At 37.2% G+C, this 19,229-nt stretch overlaps 1 protein-coding gene across 3 annotated transcripts in view; it reads right to left on the bottom strand.

Annotated features, from left to right (window-relative positions):
- The window catches only part of LOC149847121 (chaperone protein dnaJ 10-like), a 104,966-nt gene extending 92,371 nt beyond the window's left edge, over nt 1-12,595 (bottom strand). The window contains exons 1-3 of one of the 3 annotated variants that reach the window (XR_016430343.1): nt 12,316-12,595; nt 11,509-11,568; nt 9,065-9,147 (exon numbers count right to left, since the gene is read on the bottom strand). Coding sequence is in view for 2 of the 3 variants with exons in the window: in XM_089996831.1 (XP_089852957.1) it covers nt 9,065-9,147; nt 11,509-11,568; nt 12,316-12,402 (230 nt within the window). In the remaining variant the exon portion in view is untranslated. The remainder of the gene's footprint in view (nt 1-9,064; nt 9,148-11,508; nt 11,569-12,315) is intronic. The other 2 variants (XM_089996831.1, XM_089996832.1) reach the window with 2 other exon arrangements.
- Nucleotides 12,596-19,229: the final 6,634 nt, after the last annotated feature.

The following is a 19,229-nucleotide window of genomic DNA, read 5'->3' as shown; positions in this document are numbered from 1 at the left end:
TCCCGAATTTGAACAAGTGAGATCCTCACTTCTCCATAGATCCACGTTTCCTCCCTTAGAAGAAGCTATTGCCGAGATTACTCAAGAAGAGACTAGGCATAGCATAGGTAAAAGCATAGAGGAAGTTCTTGCCGTATCTAAACCCAGCAATCATGTTAAAACATACAAACCACCTCATTTTGGTAAGCAAGGGAGTGGTGGAAGAAAAATGATTATATGTCACCATTGTTATGAGCCGGGACATATTAAACCCGTTTGCCCAAAGCTAAATGGGGCATTCAAGCCAAAGGTGGCTTCCGTTGAAGAATCCACCACCAAAGAAGATGACGGCAAGAACGGGGATCTCAAAGACACTCTTGGACAAATCTCCTTGGCTCTTCAACAAATTTTAAAGGTCACTTCTTCCACCTCCGGTGCCGCCATTGCCTCATCATCACCTCCCGGTACGTACTCTTGGATTTTAGATTCCGGAGCTTCTTTTCACATGACCCCTAATGAAAATGCATTAACCAATGTACACACCAATTCAAAAATGTCTTGTGTCTCTACGGCCGATGGAACTTTTCTCAAAATAAATGGTGTTGGAACTCTTGATTCTAAAAATGTTCAAAATTTCCTTGTTCCAAAAGTTAGAATAGTTCCAAAATTAAATCTTAACCTCTTTTCCGTTTCTCAAATAGCCGACCATGGATGTGAAATATTTTTCTCATCCCAAGGGTGCTTTGTGCAGGATCTCCGGTCCGGGAAGCGGATTGGGCAAGGCCATAGGAAGGGAGACCTTTATTTTATGGATAATTTAATGCTTCCAAATACCTCATTTTGTACTTATGTCCAAGACAAAAATATTGAAACTTGGCATAAAAGGCTTGGACATCCAAGTTACTCTAAAATGTATCTTTTTCCTTTTGGACACAAGCTTTGTAAAGAAAAAGATATCAATTGCAAAGATTGTATTTTTGGCAAAATGAAGTCTACTCCTTTTCCTATTAGATCCTTTGTGACAACAAGACCTTTTGAATTGGTGCATTCCGATGTTTGGGGGCCATCTCCGGTTCTATAAAGGTGGTTATTTATATTATGTTACTTTTATTGATGATTATACTAGATATGTATGGATTTATTTTCTTAACTTTAAATCGGAAGTTTTTAACTTCTTTAAAGAATTCCATGCAAAAATTCAAAATCAATTTCAAAGTCAAATATCCATTCTTAGATCTGATTCGGGTGGAGAGTACTTATCAAATGATTTTCAAGCATATCTAAAACAACATGGCATTTGTCATCAAAAATCTTGCCCAAGAACTCCTCAACAAAACGGTCTAGCGGAAAGAAAACATAGGCATATTTTGGAAACCACTAGATCCTTACTCATTTCTAAAAATATTCCTAAAAATTTTTGGGCCGAAGCCGTGTTAACCTCCACCTATTTAATCAATAGGATGCCATCTTCAAAATTGAATAATATCTCTCCTTATGAAAAACTTTTTAATATGACACCCGACTACAATCGTCTTCGGATTTTTGGGTGTAAATGCTTTGTTCTTTTACATAAAAGAGATAAATTGTCACCTAAAGCAATAGAATGTGTATTTTTAGGATATTGTGAAAATCAAAAAGGCTATAGATGCTTTTATCATAAAAACAATAAGTTATTTGTCTCCAAAGATGTAACCTTTTTAGAAGATGAAAATGGATTTGACATATTGGAAAAATCAAATGAAATTGATTATATGTTTATCAATGATCTTTTAGAAGATTCAAATGATGACTCTTTGAGTCATCCGGAAATTTTAGAAAATACTCATGATTCTCATGATGATGATGTATCACCAACTAATGGTGACAATCTCCAAGTATACACTCGGCGTGAGGAAGCCCAACCTATTAGTGCTTTAGAAAAATTCTTGTGGCTTAATGAACCCCTAGAAGAAACCTCCCTTAGGCGTTCTTCTAGAGAATCAATTCCACCTAATAGGTTTGTCTCATATGAAACTCTTTCACCTAAATATAGAGCTTGTCTAATAGCCATGCATTCTTATTATGAACCCTCCCATTATAATCAAGCAAAAAGTATACCTCATTGGGTTGAAGCAATGAAAGTTGAACTAGATGCTTTAAATAAAGCTAAAACTTGAGAAATAGTTCACCTTCCTCCACATAAGAAAGCTATAGGATGTCGATGGGTCTACAAAGTCAAAACAAAAAGTGATGGTTCCCTAGAGCGCTATAAAGCTAGATTAGTTGCTAAGGCATACTCACAAGAATATGGCATCGATTATGAGGAGACTTTCGCTCCTGTGGCTCGCATGACAAGCGTTAGAACTTTAATTGTGGTAGCATCATCTAAGAAATGACCTATATTCCAATTAGATGTTAAAAATGCCTTCCTTAATGGTCAGTTGAATGAAGAAGTATATATGGACCCTCCGCCGGGAATCAGTGTTAACCAAGGTCAAACCCTTCGGTTATTAAAAGCCTTATATGGTCTTAAACAAGCCCATAAGGCTTGGTATGATAGATTTAGTGCTATCATGTTACAATTGGGATTTCGCTCATGTTATACTGACACTGCTCTTTTTGTTAAAAATGCAGGTAATAGTATCATCATTCTTCTGCTTTATGTTGATGATATGATTATCACTGGCAATGATGAAAGCGGTATTCTTAAAGTTAAAAATATGTTAAAACATAATTTTGATATGTCTGATCTGGGTTTCCTCAGGTACTTTCTTGGTATAGAAGTTGCATACTCTCCTCGAGGGTATATACTGTCACAGATGAAGCTTGCTGCAGACATATGTTCCAAATCTGAGATTTCAGATGATAAAAAGGTGGAGACTCCCGAGGTTATCAATGTTAAACTACGACTGGAGGATGGAGTTCTGTTGGACGATCCTACGCCCTACAGGCAACTCATAGGCTCCCTCACCTATCTGACTATCACCAGGCCCGATATTGCTCATGCTGTGCACTCTGCAAGCCAATTTCAGCATGCTCCTACCTCTGTGCATATGAGTGTTGTGCTCCGGATCATTCGATATATTAAAAATACTTTGACTAAAGGGCTATTCCTATCCTCAATCTCTTCCTTAGATTTACTAGCTTATACTGATGCTGACTGGGGAGGAAACCCAAATGATCGAATCTCAACTACTGGCTTTTGTGTGTTCCTAGGAGATTCGCTAATTGCTTGGAGGTGCAAGAAACAGCAGAAAGTCTCATTGTCTTCTACTGAAGCAGAATACAGGGCTATGGCAACCACTACAATGGAGCTGGTGTGGCTTCGAAGTCTTCTTCAAGATATGGGAGTCGAAATTACCGGGGCTTCGAAGCTTTGTTGTGACAACAAAAGTGCTATCTACATTGCCAGCAACCACACTTTCCATGAGAGGACGAAACATATTGAAATGGACTGTCATTATGTACGTGATGAATATCTTCGTGGGACAGTAACACTGCCATATGTCACTTCAGAATATCAACTTGCCGATTTCTTCACCAAAGCCCTGCCTGCTCCTCGCTTCTTGTTCCTCCTTGGCAAACTTTCGGTCATTCCCCCGTAAAGTTTGAGGGGGGGTGTTAAAACATATGTAATAATACCATAATACCCGATAGGGGTATTATAATACCCGATAGGGGTATTATGGTCATTTCACAAAGTACCCCATAGGGGTACTTATTTTGTTTCTCGTATTTCACTATTTTTTATTTTTCTTTTTAATTTTATTTTTGTATTTTTTGGATACCGAAAAGGGGCCCCACAATGGAGTCGTTGGGGCCCCCAACGGTCACATATGTGACCGTTGGGGGCTCCCAACGACTCTATTGGGAGCCCCTTTGGTCTCCTCTTCTTATAAATAGGGGGAACCCCCCATGTATGTTGTATTGCTCTTGAGAGCTCCTCTTCAATAATAGTGATATTATTTTTCATGTGTGTAGCCTTTTATAAGGCCCTTTGTATATCCCTTAGTGGATTTTCTCTCTTGTGCTTGTTGCACTTGTCCGTGTGGGACATAGTGAATGCTTTAGCATTCTTGGTTTCTTCCGCTTATTTCATTACAATCAAACCCGTATGTCCCAAATGGAAGAAACTTCTAGCCATGGCTACCACTGGTGTACCGCAGAAGGATGAGGCATCTTCAAGTGGGACCCTTTCTATAAATCAAATAGTGGAAGCTCTTCAACCTCTCCTCAAGGGATCTACCTCCGGTGCGGCCGTATCTACTTATTCCTCTCCAGGTAAAATCTCTTGGCTTTTGAACTCCGGTGCATCCTTTCATATGTCCCCAAACATTTTTTCACTTTCCGATTATTCGAAAAATGGTTCCCCATCTTATGTCTCCACTGCTGATGGAACCTCTCTTGAAATAAAAGGAATAGGTAATTTTGAAACTCAAGAATTTTCTATTCCAAAAATTAGATTTATACCTAAACTTAACTTAAATCTCCTCTTTGTTTCTCAACTCACGGACCATGGCTGCGATATTAAATTCTCTTGTGATAAATGCTTAATACAGGATCGTCAGCCCGGGAAATTGATTGGGAAAGGCTTTAGAAGAGGAGATTTATACTATATGGAATCTCTTCAAGTTCCAAAAGTTTTGTGTAATGTTGCCCGACATAAAGATATAAATGTGTGGCACAAAAGAATTGGTCATCCTAATATCACCAAGTTATCATATTTACATTTTGCAAAAGACCTATGTAAAAGCTCTTTTTCTTGTAATGACTGCATTCTCGGAAAAATGCGAAGTTTAGCTTTTGAGCAAAGAACTATGTTCTCTTCTAAAACTTTTGAAATTGTTCATTCGGATGTTTGGGGACCTGCACCTGTTGTTTCAAAAGGAGGTTTTTCTTATTACGTAATATTTGTGGACGATTTTTCCAGATATTCGTGGATATATTTTTCTTAAGTTTAAACATGAAGTGTTTTCATGTTTTAAAAATTTTCATTCAATGATTAAGAATCAATTCAACAGCAACATAAAGATTTTTAGAAGTGACTCTGGAGGAGAATATCTCTCCAATCAATTTAAGGTATATCTTGAGGATCACGGAATTATTCACCAAAGGTCTTGTCCTAAAACACCTCAACAGAATGGGTTGGCTGAAAGAAAACATAGGCACATTATTGAGACCACTAGAACCCTTTCTTATATCTCAAAATATTCCTAAAAACTTTTGGGCTGAAGCAGCTCTTGCTTCTGTTTATTTGATAAATCGCTTATCATCTAGGATATTAGGAAAAATATCTCCCTTTGAGGTATTACATAAGCTTGAACCTGATTATAATAGGTTAAGAGTCTTTGGGTGTAAGTGTTTTATACTTACGGATAAGAATAACAAGCTCTCTCCCAAGGCTATTCCTTCTGCCTTTCTTGGTTATTACGAAACTCAAAAAGGTTTTCGTTGTTATGACCTTAGAGATGACAAGCTATATGTCTCTAGAAATGTAACTTTTTTAGAAAATGAGAGTGGTTTTGAAAAAAATGTTTCTCAACAAGAAAATTTTGATTACTCCTTCTTATTTGACTTATTGTCTAGTAATAATGATATATCTAGTGATGATGAGGTATCATTAAACCATGATGAGGAAAATGATGCCGATATTGGTGAACATAACCCACTCAATGAACAAGAAAGTAGAGTTCCAAGTGAGTCAATAACCTACTCTCGTAGAAACCAAGACACCTTTAGAAGTGCTATTGATCAATATAGTGAGCTTTCTCCTATTCTTGACCATAGAAGATCTGAAAGGAATAGAAGACCTCCAACTCGTTTTGTATCCTTTGACTCTTTTTCACCCCGATATAGAGCTTGTCTTAGTGCCATTCACTCTTATTTTGAACCAAGAAATTTTGAAGAAGCTAAAAAATGTATAGAATGACAAGAAGTCATGCAAAGTGAACTTAATGCTCTTAAAAGGGCAGAAACTTGGGATTTCCAAACTCTACCTATAGGAAAGAAAACTATAGGTTGTCGATGGGTCTTTAAAGTTAAAACTAAGAGTGATGGTTCTCTAGAAAGGTATAAAGCTCGCTTAGTTGCAAAAGGGTATGGGCAAGAGTATGGAATTGATTACGAAGAAACCTTTGCCCTTGTAGCTCGAATGGTTACCGTTAGGTGTCTTATTACTATTGCATCTATTAAAAATTGGAACATTTTTCAAATGGATGTTAAAAATGCCTTCTTAAATGAAGATCTTAACGAAGAAGTATATATGGATGCCCCACCAGGCATGAAGATTCCTAAAGATAAAGTTCTTCGTCTTCGTAAAGCCCTCTATGGTTTGAAACAGGCACCCAAGGCCTGGTATGATAGATTTACTAGTGTTATGTTGGAAAATGGTTTTTCCTCATGTTATACTGACACCGCTCTATTTACTAGAAGATCTAATGCAGAAATTGTGATTCTATTACTCTATGTTGATGACATGCTAATTACAGGTGATGATGTTCAAGGAGTCAAGGGTATTAAGTCCGTCTTGACTTCAAAATTTGAGATGTCAGACTTGGGTTTTCTGACATATTTTCTTGGTATTGAGGTTGCCTATTCGCAACGTAGTTATTTTCTATCTCAGTCTAAGCTTGCTTGTGAGATTATTGACAAATCAGGAATTTCTGATGACAAAGTATGCGAAACTCCTGAAGTCGTGGGATCAAAAATGAAGATTGACGATGGTGTTCCCCTAACAGATCCTACTCCTTACAGGCAGTTGGTAGGCTCTCTAATGTACCTTAGCATTACTCGACCCGACTTGTCGCATGCTATTCACATCGCCAGTCAGTTTCAGCATGCTCCTACAATCGTTCATATGAGTGTTGTCCTTCGCATCATCAGATATTTGAAAGGAACCATAAACAAGGGAGTTTTTCTATCTTCTTCCTCTGAATTAAAATTGCTTGCTTATACTGACTCAGTTTGGGGAGGTGACCCTAGTAACTGTCACTCCACCACTGGCTTTTGTATTTTCTTAGGAGAATCTTTGATCTCGTGGCGATGTAAAAAGCAACAGAAGGTCTCCCTATCATCCACCGAAGCCGAATATAGAGCCATGGCATCTACCACCATGGAAATTGTATGGATTCGACGTCTTTTGGAAGATATAGGAGTAGTTGTCAAAGAACCAACAAAGCTATGCTGTGACAATAAAAGTGCAATCTACATTGCCAAGAACCACACCTTTCACGAGCGAACAAAGCATATAGAGATGGATTGCCATTATGTCCGAGAAGAATACTTGAAGAAGGTCATTGATCTACCATATGTGACATCTGAGTATCAACTTGCCGACTTCTTCACAAAAGCTCTATGTTCGCCCAGATTTCATTTCCTTCTTGACAAACTTGCGGTTATCACACCGTAAGTTTGAGGGGGGGTGTTAAAACGTATCTCCTAAAAATCATTATTGTAAATATAAATATATATATTTATATACATGGAGATATATTTACATATAATATATTATATGTACATATATCTCTATATATATAAATATATATATTTATATATATTTACCTGAAAGGGTATTTTTGTCATTTCCTGTTTTGCGCATATTCCCTTTTGGAATATGTTGTAACTTTCTTTTTTATTTTTTGTAATTCTTTTTTTTTCTTTTTATTTTAACATTTTTTAATGTGCATTGGGGGTCCCCCAATAGAGTCGTTGGGGGCCCCCAACGGTCACAAATGTGACCGTTGGGGGCTCCCAACGACTCCTTTGGGAGCCCCCCCTTTGCACTCTCTTGCATTTGTATAAATAGGGGTGTTCCCCCCTTGTATTTCCTAAGCTTGAGAGTCTCAAGCATTTGGTTCTTTCTATAAAATACATGACATTGTGCATGTTTATTATTTTTATGCTTTTGCGTACTTTGTTCAAGTGTTGTGAGAGTGCCTTCGTGCACATCTTTTCTATATTATTTGTGCTCGTTTGCATATTGTCTTTTCATAGACAATTTTACAGCGGGGTGTACCCTCAATAATGAGAGACACTAGCAAGTCAGGATTCTGATCTGGATCCAACCCTGACTCAGTTTTGGATCACAAATCCAAATCCAGGCTGGATTTGGGAAAAAATTATGGATGGCCCTATTCAGTTCAGATACAGCAATCAGATGAACAAATGTGTTCCAATTCGGGTCAGAATCAAGTCTAGCCTGACCTGTTTTAGTATTTCTGCATGAAAATCAAAAGATTTTACTTTTTTTATTGGATCTAATACCACAGGACCTCTCATCACATCCGGATCCAAAACACCACTGTGAGATCTGAATTGGATCTGGAACTGAAACCAGATCTAGCATTAAGTCAATCATGGCCTGACACACATCTGAACCAGTTTCATCCCCATTGATAGCACTGTATCCTTTAGTAAAAAGCCAAGGTTGAAGATATTTAGTCAATCTGACCCTCTAGATGTGGTTGGCATGGTTTTGTGTAAGAGGAAACATGCATTGGAACTAATAGTTTTGATCTATTTTTTTTTTTACAAAGTTTTGGTGCATTGTTGGGTTATTGATTTTTTTAAAAACCTGCCTACACATCAAAAGATATTTATTCAATGCATGTTTTCTGGAAAAAGATGATGGAGATCACATGGATGGAGTTAGATCCATAAAACAATCAAGGTAAACATTAGAAAATCAATAGGGTTGTAACAAAATGGAACCCTGTATATATATATATATATATAGAGAGAGAGAGAGAGAGACTTAAAAGTCCATATTGGGCTAACCAGAACACCACTTCTCCCCCAAAAATAAGAAACAGAACATAGTGAATTTTTAGTGTTTTGGTTAACCTACAACATGCACCAGCAGGGAGACACCAACAGGTAGCAAGAATCAATCCAGAGCCAAGCCTTACTGGTGCTCTTTCACAGGAGAAAACAGCAATTTCCATATCAATCAAATTTTCCATACGAAAAGAAAAGAAATAAAGAACCGAACAAGGTTAAATGTAACACAGAAAGAGCAAAGTAGCAAGCTTTCCATACAGAGGAATAAATTAAGTCAAGCCTGCGTGGAAAAGCAAACAATGTTTTTGTTACTCAAATGTAGATTTACTTTGATATGCTTGATTTTCCAAAGCTATCGTATATATCTCGCTTTGTTGGATCACTCAAGACTTGATAAGCTTCTCCCAATGCCTGCAAGCACCAGAGTTCAAAATCATCACCTTCAATTACTACACAATAATATGATGAAAGTATCTTTTCAAATATTGGCAAACAAGCAAGTGATGACTTGGGTATAATTTGTAAAATAATAAACATGGAATAATAGTTTTCATGTTTTTCTGATGTTGAAATGATCGGGCAAAATCAACCAGGGAGAAAGACTGTTTACAAATAAATAAATTACTGCATATATATATATAGAGAGAGAGAGAGAGAGTAATGTGTATGTTCCAGACCTTTTATCTCCTAGACCATCCCAGACCCTTTTAAAAAACATATTTGCATGAGTTTTTTTATTAATTTAATCCTGTAGATGCATTTATTATTGTTCTAAAAACCATTTTTCAGATCGAATCAATCGAACAAGAATTCTTATTCTCAGTTAATCAAGTTTTTGGTGTCATATATACTGTTGATTTTTTTGTTGAGCTAAAAACGCATCTAAACATGAAAATTTTTTAAATTAATACATGTTTTTTTTACTAAATAAAGCATGGAAATCACATGGGTTTAGATTAAACAGAAAACACATGCAAGCATGCTTTTTAAAGGAGTCTGGGACGGTCTGGGAGATAAATGGTCTGGAACATACATGTTACTCTCTCTCTCTCTCTCTCTCTCTCTCTCTCTCTCTCTCTCTCTCTCTCTCTCTCTCTCTCTCTCTCTCTCTCTCTATATATATATATATATATATATATATATATATATATATATATATATATATATATATATATATATTAGAGAGAGAAGGGGGGTAGCAAGAAAAAGTGGTAATCTAGCAGATCTTAGACATGGCCTTGGTTCCACCTGTAATGGAAAGAAGAAAGAAAGAGACGAGTTATGATAAATGATCGATATCAGAATCCTGACCTGCTTTCATCCATTATAACAGAATCCTTACCATTTTTAATTATTTAACAGACTACAGTTAGTGCATATTAGTTTCTGAGTATAGTTGCTAGTTTTGAACTTCAACACTATGAATTTAACCATTTCAATGATATTTTCCATTGACATTACTATTCGAAGTCAATTATGTAGCTGTATTGTAGGCATACCGTAAAGATTAGGTATACTAGTTGCCACTACAGTTTCTACATTAGGCACCTGAATTTCTGTTTTCTTACCCAGGTAGAGTCTGTAGACGTGACACGGTTCTTGGAATTGAAAAAAAACACAAGGTAGACAAGGTCAAATGCATATCATTCTCTAAAAAATGAAAAAGAAGATTCAACAATAAGAAAGTAGCAAAAGGATTCACGGAATTAATCGTCCCACAGAAAAATATCATACATCAGGAAAACAGAGAAACATCAACCCCAAAAAAACCTTCCCAGCCAAACCAAATTCTTTGTAGTCATCTTCAATCCTTTGATATGTGCAGACAGGCCAAATGTGGATTATACAGAATGATGGGGAACAAAGCTCCTAACTCTATATGACAATGCATGTCATGGCCAGACAAAATCTGCAAACTGAATTAGGGCCCATCAGTCTTCAGATCCCATGCTAGGTGGAACGGTTTGTCAATTATTGATGATCAAGTTCAGGAATCTAAAACCATGTTCACAGGAAAGCCCCTCCCTCCTTGTGATACGCTTCGAACAAGATCAGAGAGTAAATTGGCACAAATACTAATGTCTTTTATTATATGCCAAAGAGAAGAACAAGGAATTTCAAAAGCAATATTAGGCTTTCTTTACAAGGTCGACACTATAAGGTTAGTTTCATGAAAAACAACAAAAAAATGAAAAACAAAACTCGTTATAATGGCAACCTGACTAAAGGTTAATCGTCTAAATGGGATTTTCAGGATTTTCTTGCTTTATTTTTAAATTTTGACCATACAGATGTGATTTACGATTTTGATTTTACAGGGAACAGCTCTTGGAGCATTTGATTCTGAAACATGGGTAGTTTTTTATAAGGTTTGAAAAATCAACAGCCCAAAATCTTCATAAATTTTTTAGGCACTAAATATTTTTTTTCATTGAAAAAACATGATCCAGGTGTTTATTCTTAGTAAATTGACCATACTGAACACATCTATAGGGTCAGAATTCAAAAAAAAACACCGGAAAGAAAAATACATATATAAACACACACGCAGTCTTTTTACTGATAACCTTATTTATACTTCAGTTTATCTCCATTATTTATTTATGTTTGTTATATAATTTCTTCACCGGATCTTTCTATCAAAAGATGACATTTTAAGTAACATCTTTTAATGTCATGCGACTTGGAACATGGAATCAGATCACATGTGGAATGTCAATCATTAACACAAGTCTTCAAGACAAGCCACGGCAACTACAAGTAGAAACTTACTTGGAACTTCTCAGCTGCCTCAGGATCGTTGGGATTTTTGTCTGGGTGGACCTTCCTTGCCTGCATCCGTGGCAAACACGACTTTCAGTAAGTCAAGCAATCCTTAATCACCACAATAGCATTTGCAGAATCAACCATTAAATAAGCGCAAGCGCATACAAATGCTACTGCACGCACGCGTGCACATACACACAGGCTCTTTTTTACCAGAGATATTTATTGTAATTGAAGTGTTAAATTATTTGAAAGATATTGCAGAAAAGCCTAAGAAAAAGCATGATTAAATTTCCCTAACCGAGTATCTTCTTCCTCTACTCACTCTCTATCTTCCACATCTCACTGTCAATCTTGCCTACAATACACACATATTCAACTTCTAGTCTTCTAGTATTTGACACGGCACCAGAGCTACAAATCATACCCACCAATCACTTTTCTTGAAGGAACTCCAGAAACCTCGCCGAATTCAGCCACTGCTTTTTCTTCAAAAAACGATGGCGGAGGCCAGGAATTCATGTTGAATTTCAAAGATTTAAGTGAAACCAATTGAAGAAGTAAAGGTGGCTATAGACGGTGGAGACAATTCGACGAATAATTCGTTACAAGATCACCAACAAGTCAAAACAACCCCCAAAGTGCCTTTGGAAGCAGCCACTTAGAGACAGAAATCAGGGACAAGCGGACGCGTCCAAGCAGCCCTTGAAAGAAAACGAAACCCAACTCAAAGTAACAAAATCCCACAACCCCGAACAGAAAAAAGAAAATGACCAACCGCCGTAAAAACGGAGGAGGAAGTAAAGCCATAACCTTGATGTAGTACGCCTTCTTGATCTCTGCCTCGGTGGCGGAGCGTGAGACGCCGAGGATGTCGTAGTAGTCGAGCTCCTTCACCATCGTCTCGGAGGGGCCTTCTTAGATGGCAAGAAAGCGAGAATTTACGAATGAAGAAAGAAATACAGAGAGAGGAAGAAAAAAGTAGTAGAAGAGGAAGGAGAGGGAAAGAGAGAGAAAGAGTTGCGAGGGAGACTGAAAAGTCTACGAAGCAACTCCTTTGTAGCGAAGACGATAATGATGACGTCGATGGCGCTCTTGGTCATCGGCGCCATGGTAGAGAGAGAGAGAAGAATGATTGGTGGGGATGAGAAAATGAGAGAGACCCAGTAATTTTTTTAAATAAAAGAAAAACAAAAGTAAAATAAATTCTTCTCTTTTTATCGATTGAGGGGCAAATTTTTCAAGACCAATGGAATCAGGCTACGAATCGGGTTGTGCCGAGTCAAGATTTAACGATCAAGTAATAGAATCGGATTGTATGATGACTCCGTCTACTTTCTTTTGGAGTTTGGTTGTAGCTGAAGGTTTAGTGGTCCTGTTCTCTTGGTTTGGATCGTAGTTACAGATCTTGTTCTTGGGATATTTTCGTCAGGGGAAAATCTTGGGAAAAATCAAAGAATTGTTTTTTTAACAGGAAGATAATGCATATTAAAAAAATATTTAAATGTAAAAAATAAGTTGTGAGATTGGGAACCTCCTTATAGAGTTCTAATTCGATAACGTATTTTCACTAATTCTGAATTGCACAAAAAAGACCTATTTGGGTTCTGGTAAGCTGGGTTTGAAACCTTGTTATTAGGTCGAACATGTTAGCTGGTTGCATATGGCATGGCTCAGCAACTCGAGTTTGACCAACATCTGATCTGAATTCAATCATGCATCCTTTGGAGTCCATTTGAAACTAGGGTTCGACTTGAAGAGTCAACATGGGCAAGCCTCCTTTAGGCCCCAATCTTGGTTTAGGCCCCCTCTTAATTACGATGCGATGAAGAGTCAAGGAAGCTACGGAATCAAGTAGACAACTGTTTCTCTTAATGATGCTGTTGTATAGTTCATTAATGGATCAATTAGATAATAGTCCTTATGATCAAACTCACCAAACAGTCTTAAAAACACCTGTTTTTTTCTCAATTAGTTAAGCTGGATATGCCTTCGATCCATGATAGGTAAGTCAACAAGAGTTTGACTATCAGAGAGTAGTCATAATGTAAAGTTCGTGAGTTTTTAAGGGTTCTTTTATATATATATATATATGTGTGTGTGTGTGGATTGAGTTGGGCCCAAATGGACCCAACCCAATCCAAACCCCCCTCTTACCCAAAATTTTTGGGTTGGATCCAGGTTGGATGTCGACATCTACCCCCATTACCTTATTTAAACCCCCCATGGGGGGTAGTTTAAAATGCAACCCGACCCTCACCCTCTTATCTCTCTCTACTCTCTCTCTCTATATATATAGGAGCCCCGATCGCATCTTGTCGGAGCTCTCTCTCTCTCTCTCTCTCTCTCTCTCTCTCTCTCTCTCTCTCTCTCTCTCTCTCTTGATTTCTTTGCCCTTCCCTCCTGCCTCTCTCAATTTTTCCAACAAGAGGGTGTCGCCCTCCTACCAAGTCTCGATTTTTTTTTGAAGAAGGTTGCCACCCTCCTACCTATCTCAATTTTTTTCGCAGTAGGGCGCCGCCCTCCTGCTTGTCTTGATTTTTCAGCGGGAGGGCACCGCCCTCCTACCTGGACCTATCTACCAAGTTGAGCTCGGTTTGAACCGAGCCTAACTCAGTTCTCTCAGTAGAATGACCGAGCCTAGGCTCGATCCTATCTAGTTTGGGGGCCAGTCCCGGTTCAGCATAATAGTTGAGCCCTATGTCCCCTTTCTTGTTGTGCTCGAACATCAATAGCTCCTAGTGTTGTTGTTGTCTTGAGCATGGTCGAGCCGAGTAAAGCTCGGTTATCACTGAGCGTAGCTTGAGTTGGTCTAGTACCCCGAGCCAACTCGTGCGTGCTGGATTTTGACTCGGTTTCACCAAGTTAGTCAGACGGGTCTGCCTGCCCTCCCTTTGGCCTACTTGGTCAAGCATTGTCGAGATAAGCTCAGCTTGCATTGAGCCCAACTCGGTCTAGTTGACTCAAACTTGGTTCAGGTTCAACCTCTGCGACACAATCATCGCTTATTCTATTAAATTAAGTTTATTATATCATTCTATTCTCAACACCATAAAAACCATTTAAAGCATACCATTCGACACAACAGACGAGACTATATATTTTTCACACGGTTACTAAGGCACGAACAATATTATAACCTACACTCGAAATCGCGAGAGATCCAAACCATCTCTGAGGTAGGGGAAAGTTACATGCAAAAACAATATCATAATACTTCTAATATTATATATATATGTTTTAAATTCAATGATGCAGTTTTGCGTACTTTTGTCCATTTTAAATTACATCATTTACTTTGTCATCATGTGGTAATGTGCACAGGCTTCAGCTTTCTGCATTTTATTTAGCTCGATATGTGGTTTCACACATTGGGCCCTGCTTTATGTCATTTACTTTGTTGTCACACTATAATGTGCACAGGCTTCAGCTTTGTACAATTTATTTAGCTCGCTGTGTGGTTTCACACATCGAGCCCTGCATTTTGTCATTTAGTTTATCATCGCGCTATAATGTCCACAGGCTTTAGCTTTCTGCATTTTGTTTAGCTCGATGTGGGGTTTCATACATCGAGCTCTGTTGTATGTCATTTACTTTGCCATCGTAATATAATGGGCACAAAATGTTGGTTTACGCAATTTATTTAGCTCGATGTGTGGTTTCACACATCAAGCTCTAATTTGTGTCATTTACTTTATTGTAGCGCTGAAATATGCACAAGCTTTTGTTTTTAACGAGGAACGCAGTCTTGCGCCTCCTATCTGTTTTAAATTACGCTAGCATATATGTATTTAAATATGCAGATTTTCACATCCTCACCGTAATTCAATTTTGTTGAAAGAATCTCTAAGATTTTAAGCTTGCATTTCCTCGATGTCTTAAAAGGTAAAACAGATTTTACAGTTGCATACTCGCAATACCTAGCAGTTTCATACATGGCTTATCCCAAGTTTATGGCAAGACTCCCCTGCATACTTGGACCAATGATGTCACGTCCGTACTTACCAGACAGACCATCTAGCATTGAAAAGTTCCTCTAAACCCTTTTTCAAACTGGTCCCGACCTAAGGCACAGAATATTGTTATGGTTGGGGTTTTCTTTTAAAGAAACATGCATTGTTCCCATCCTATTGGTACTGTTAGACATACACGACATGTTAGTACAACGATAAATGAACTAGAGGTTTATTATGACCTCAAAGTATAACATAGCACCTGGCTAAGGGAAATCACATAAATGAAATGATTGCCTTCATAGAAAAGATGTTTGATTTAGTTTAAAACACCAAAACATGTAAATTGGGTCATCAGTTAAAATAAGACCTGATATACTCATTCATCTTTTTTTGTTTTGTCAAGATAGATGATGGGATGGTATAAAAACTTTGATGGATAAGTTATTAACAAATATGTCATTTAAGTAGCAATGACTCGGTGTCCCTGGTCATCGGAGTTAGAAGAATAGGCTACCAAATATTATCCTAGGTGGTAGATCTCGTTGACTTTTGCAAAAGTTCGGATGCATCCCTTGTCATGTATGCCTCTGGAGAATTATCTCTCGGTCAATAGTCCTTCTTATTAGGAGCAGACTCAGTTAGTTATTCAGAGTATCAAAAAACATAGAATAATAAAATCGGGACAATCTCAGTTGTTTCTACGTTGTATCATGTGCGCACCCACAGGTTAGTAATTATCGAAACAAGATTTTCATGCTCATTTTTACTTATTCTGAAACTGAAAGTCACGAAATGTATAACACATATGTTTGTTTTGTGCTGACTTTTATTATCAATGCACCTTTCAGGCTTTCATAAATCTGACCAATTTTCATGGGATGCAGGTGATGACTAAGTTGATGCTGCAGGTGATGGCATGATGATGCAAAGATAGCAATGATCTACTGTCTCTCCGATGTTTCACTCTTGAACACATCTTTTTTTATAATTTTATATAAGGGTTATTTTGTAACACTTCTTTTATATAAACTTTATTTATTAAAACCCTTGTTTAAAGCTATGTGGTTTCAATGATTATATGAAGATCCAAAATCTTTGTGCAAAGGTAAAGTTCACCTATAATGCGCCCAAGGTCTGTTGACTTGTTCTTTCAAACATTGTTTTTCGCTGAACTACCATTTTAAACTCTAAAAAATGATTGATTGCAAAGTTTTAGAATTTTCTTAAAATTTACAAGTTCAGAATTTTGGGCGTTACAGCTTTGGTATCAGATCAACAAAGAATACAATGGTTCTTGATCATCCGACATCCGCATCGAGCTGTGAGTATAAGTTTTTCCTTTTTCTAAGTTTTATATACTGAGAAAAACATCTTGATACATTTTAGGCTTTGATAAGACTAAAAATATTTTTTTTATGTTCTTTTGAAGCTTATGTCTGACGATGATCTTGGCAATGCATGTACAAAAGACATGCAAGGCATGGATCTGCCATCCAACGTGAAAAGAGCCTGTAGAAGTGGAGCACGTAGGATGTGTGGCCACCCAATAAAGGGGAGGGAGTCTGTTATGGGAAATAATTGATGCTCGATGTCCTGGTCAAACTATTGGGCTAACAGACCACCTTCACCTATCTTTAAGGGTCCATGGGGACTCATACTCCCTTTTTCTTACCAAGCATCGTTAGTCACAACATGGGTTGCAGTACACTTTAAGGAAGGCAGTCGTGTTCCATCTCAAGTACTCAGCAGATTGCATCTGGCACACAAGAGGTTGAAAGTCCCTGAGACACTCCAGACGAGTGTCTTTACTGTGGAGAATCCAGGCATTCTATTAAGATTTGTCACCTTAAAGAAGATAATGACAATGGACAATTGACGGTGTAGGGATTGGAGGATATAGCTTTCTCAGGCTAGAGTGCTCAAAGAATACCCGAACATGTTGAGGTATCATAAGACTCAACAGGTACACGAAGCAGCTACTCACCCAACTACTCGCCAGACTCCTCAATCTACACCTTGGCTACACTCCTTTATATGTTGGACTCGCCACATTATATGCCAATAACACCCCCTACAGGCTTGGAGCCCTCATTGAAACTCCAACTTTATCCTCTCTCCTTCGCACAGGCTTAGGAGTGCAGACAACACGAGGAATTATGTTAGATGGTACTTGATGTGAGGTTTAAGAAACTTATTGGAGGATGTTTCGCTTAAAATTATTTGGGGCCCCTCAAGTTTGGCTTTTAATTATGTATGCATATAAGTGCATAAGTTTGCATATCATATTGTGTCTTTGGTTAATACATAAGTTTTGCGGGGATGTCAACAGTTCCCTAGGTGTTTCATACTGCATGAGTAGAAGTATTGATTAATGCATATGACATATAAAATTCTAAGTTCTTGATGGTGTGACTTTATATTTAAGTTGGTTTAGGTTATGACTCTGGATCTAGGAAGAGTGCCTTGTGGTATGCATAATACATGATAATAATAACTAAAGAAACTACACTAAATCTGCACAATCCTGCATGGATCCAGAATGAATGCGAGATTTATGGGCTCATCATATAGTCTAAAGGACCCTGTCTCTCACCTCACTACAAGAGTGTAGGAGACAACTACGTGGATCCGTAATGATGGTGTGCTGAAAAAGCCTATCATATGGTTTAAGAGGACCAATCCCTTGCCACATTGGATTAGGGGATATCTTTGTTTGTAGTGGTGTATAACACTATATTCATATCCTCTTAAAGTTTAAAATGTATTAAAATACTTGTTTGAATTCACACTTCCCTTGTAGGCCAGAGAGCATATAACGACATTAAGGAGTTGTACCCTCGATAATATAACTAGGTCAAAACAATAATGGTGTATGTGAGCATAATATCAATGCAACAAAAATTAAATGTAAAGAGTTAAGACATACTCATGCATTTTGGAAGAGCATGACATAGTTTATTGGTTGTTGGTGCAGTTGGCACCTGAGGGTCGACCCAATCTGAGTTGAGGGTCGACACTTCTATGTTTTCCTACTTAAGTTAGTTGGATCCTATAGAGTTTAGGCTCGACAACTTAAGTGGTTAGGTCGAATTTTCATGTTTGATACTTGGTTTGTCTGAGGCATGGTTTTATCTTATACTTACACTACTGTACGAACCAAGTATGTGTTGAGTGAAAAAACTTATTGAGACATGTGTTGTCTCATCCTACTACTTGAATTTTTTTTAGGTGCCAAATAGTAGATAGACAAAAGGCATCGGGTACACGACACTTGTGGACTTGAAAGAATGGATATGTGACTCTTCCGGTTCTGTTTTCAAAAGAAAAAGGAAATTAGCAAAAAATCAAAATTTTAAAATAAGTTTGTTTATAAAAAAATTATGATTTTTTTTCAGTGTTACAAATTTGATTAGGATTTTTCTTGTAGTTGATTAGGTTGTTTTTATTTTTATTTTCTTTGATTAGGGTTTGAATTAGGGCCTTTTTAATTTAATTATATGGTTTATTTTTCTTGTAGTTAAGGGTTTTTTATTTATTTTTTCTTGTATTTTAAGGTTTTATGATTTTTATATTTGTATATAAAAATTATGAATTCTTATTTTTTTCTCAAATTACCCAAAATTCAAATATTTTTTGGTACTTGAATCTAGTTTGAGATCCATATTTGGGGCTAAAATTCATAATTTTTTTGATAAACTTTCATAATTAGATCTAATATGACATTGCTTAAAGTTTTATATATAAAAAATATCAATTATTATTTTTTCTCAA

The sequence above is a fragment of the Nuphar pumila genome, chromosome 2 (assembly GCF_984573655.1).
Source record: "Nuphar pumila chromosome 2, dmNupPumi1.hap1.1, whole genome shotgun sequence".
In the NCBI taxonomy this organism is placed as follows: domain Eukaryota; kingdom Viridiplantae; phylum Streptophyta; class Magnoliopsida; order Nymphaeales; family Nymphaeaceae; genus Nuphar; species Nuphar pumila.
This window is presented reverse-complemented; position numbering and strand designations above follow the sequence as displayed.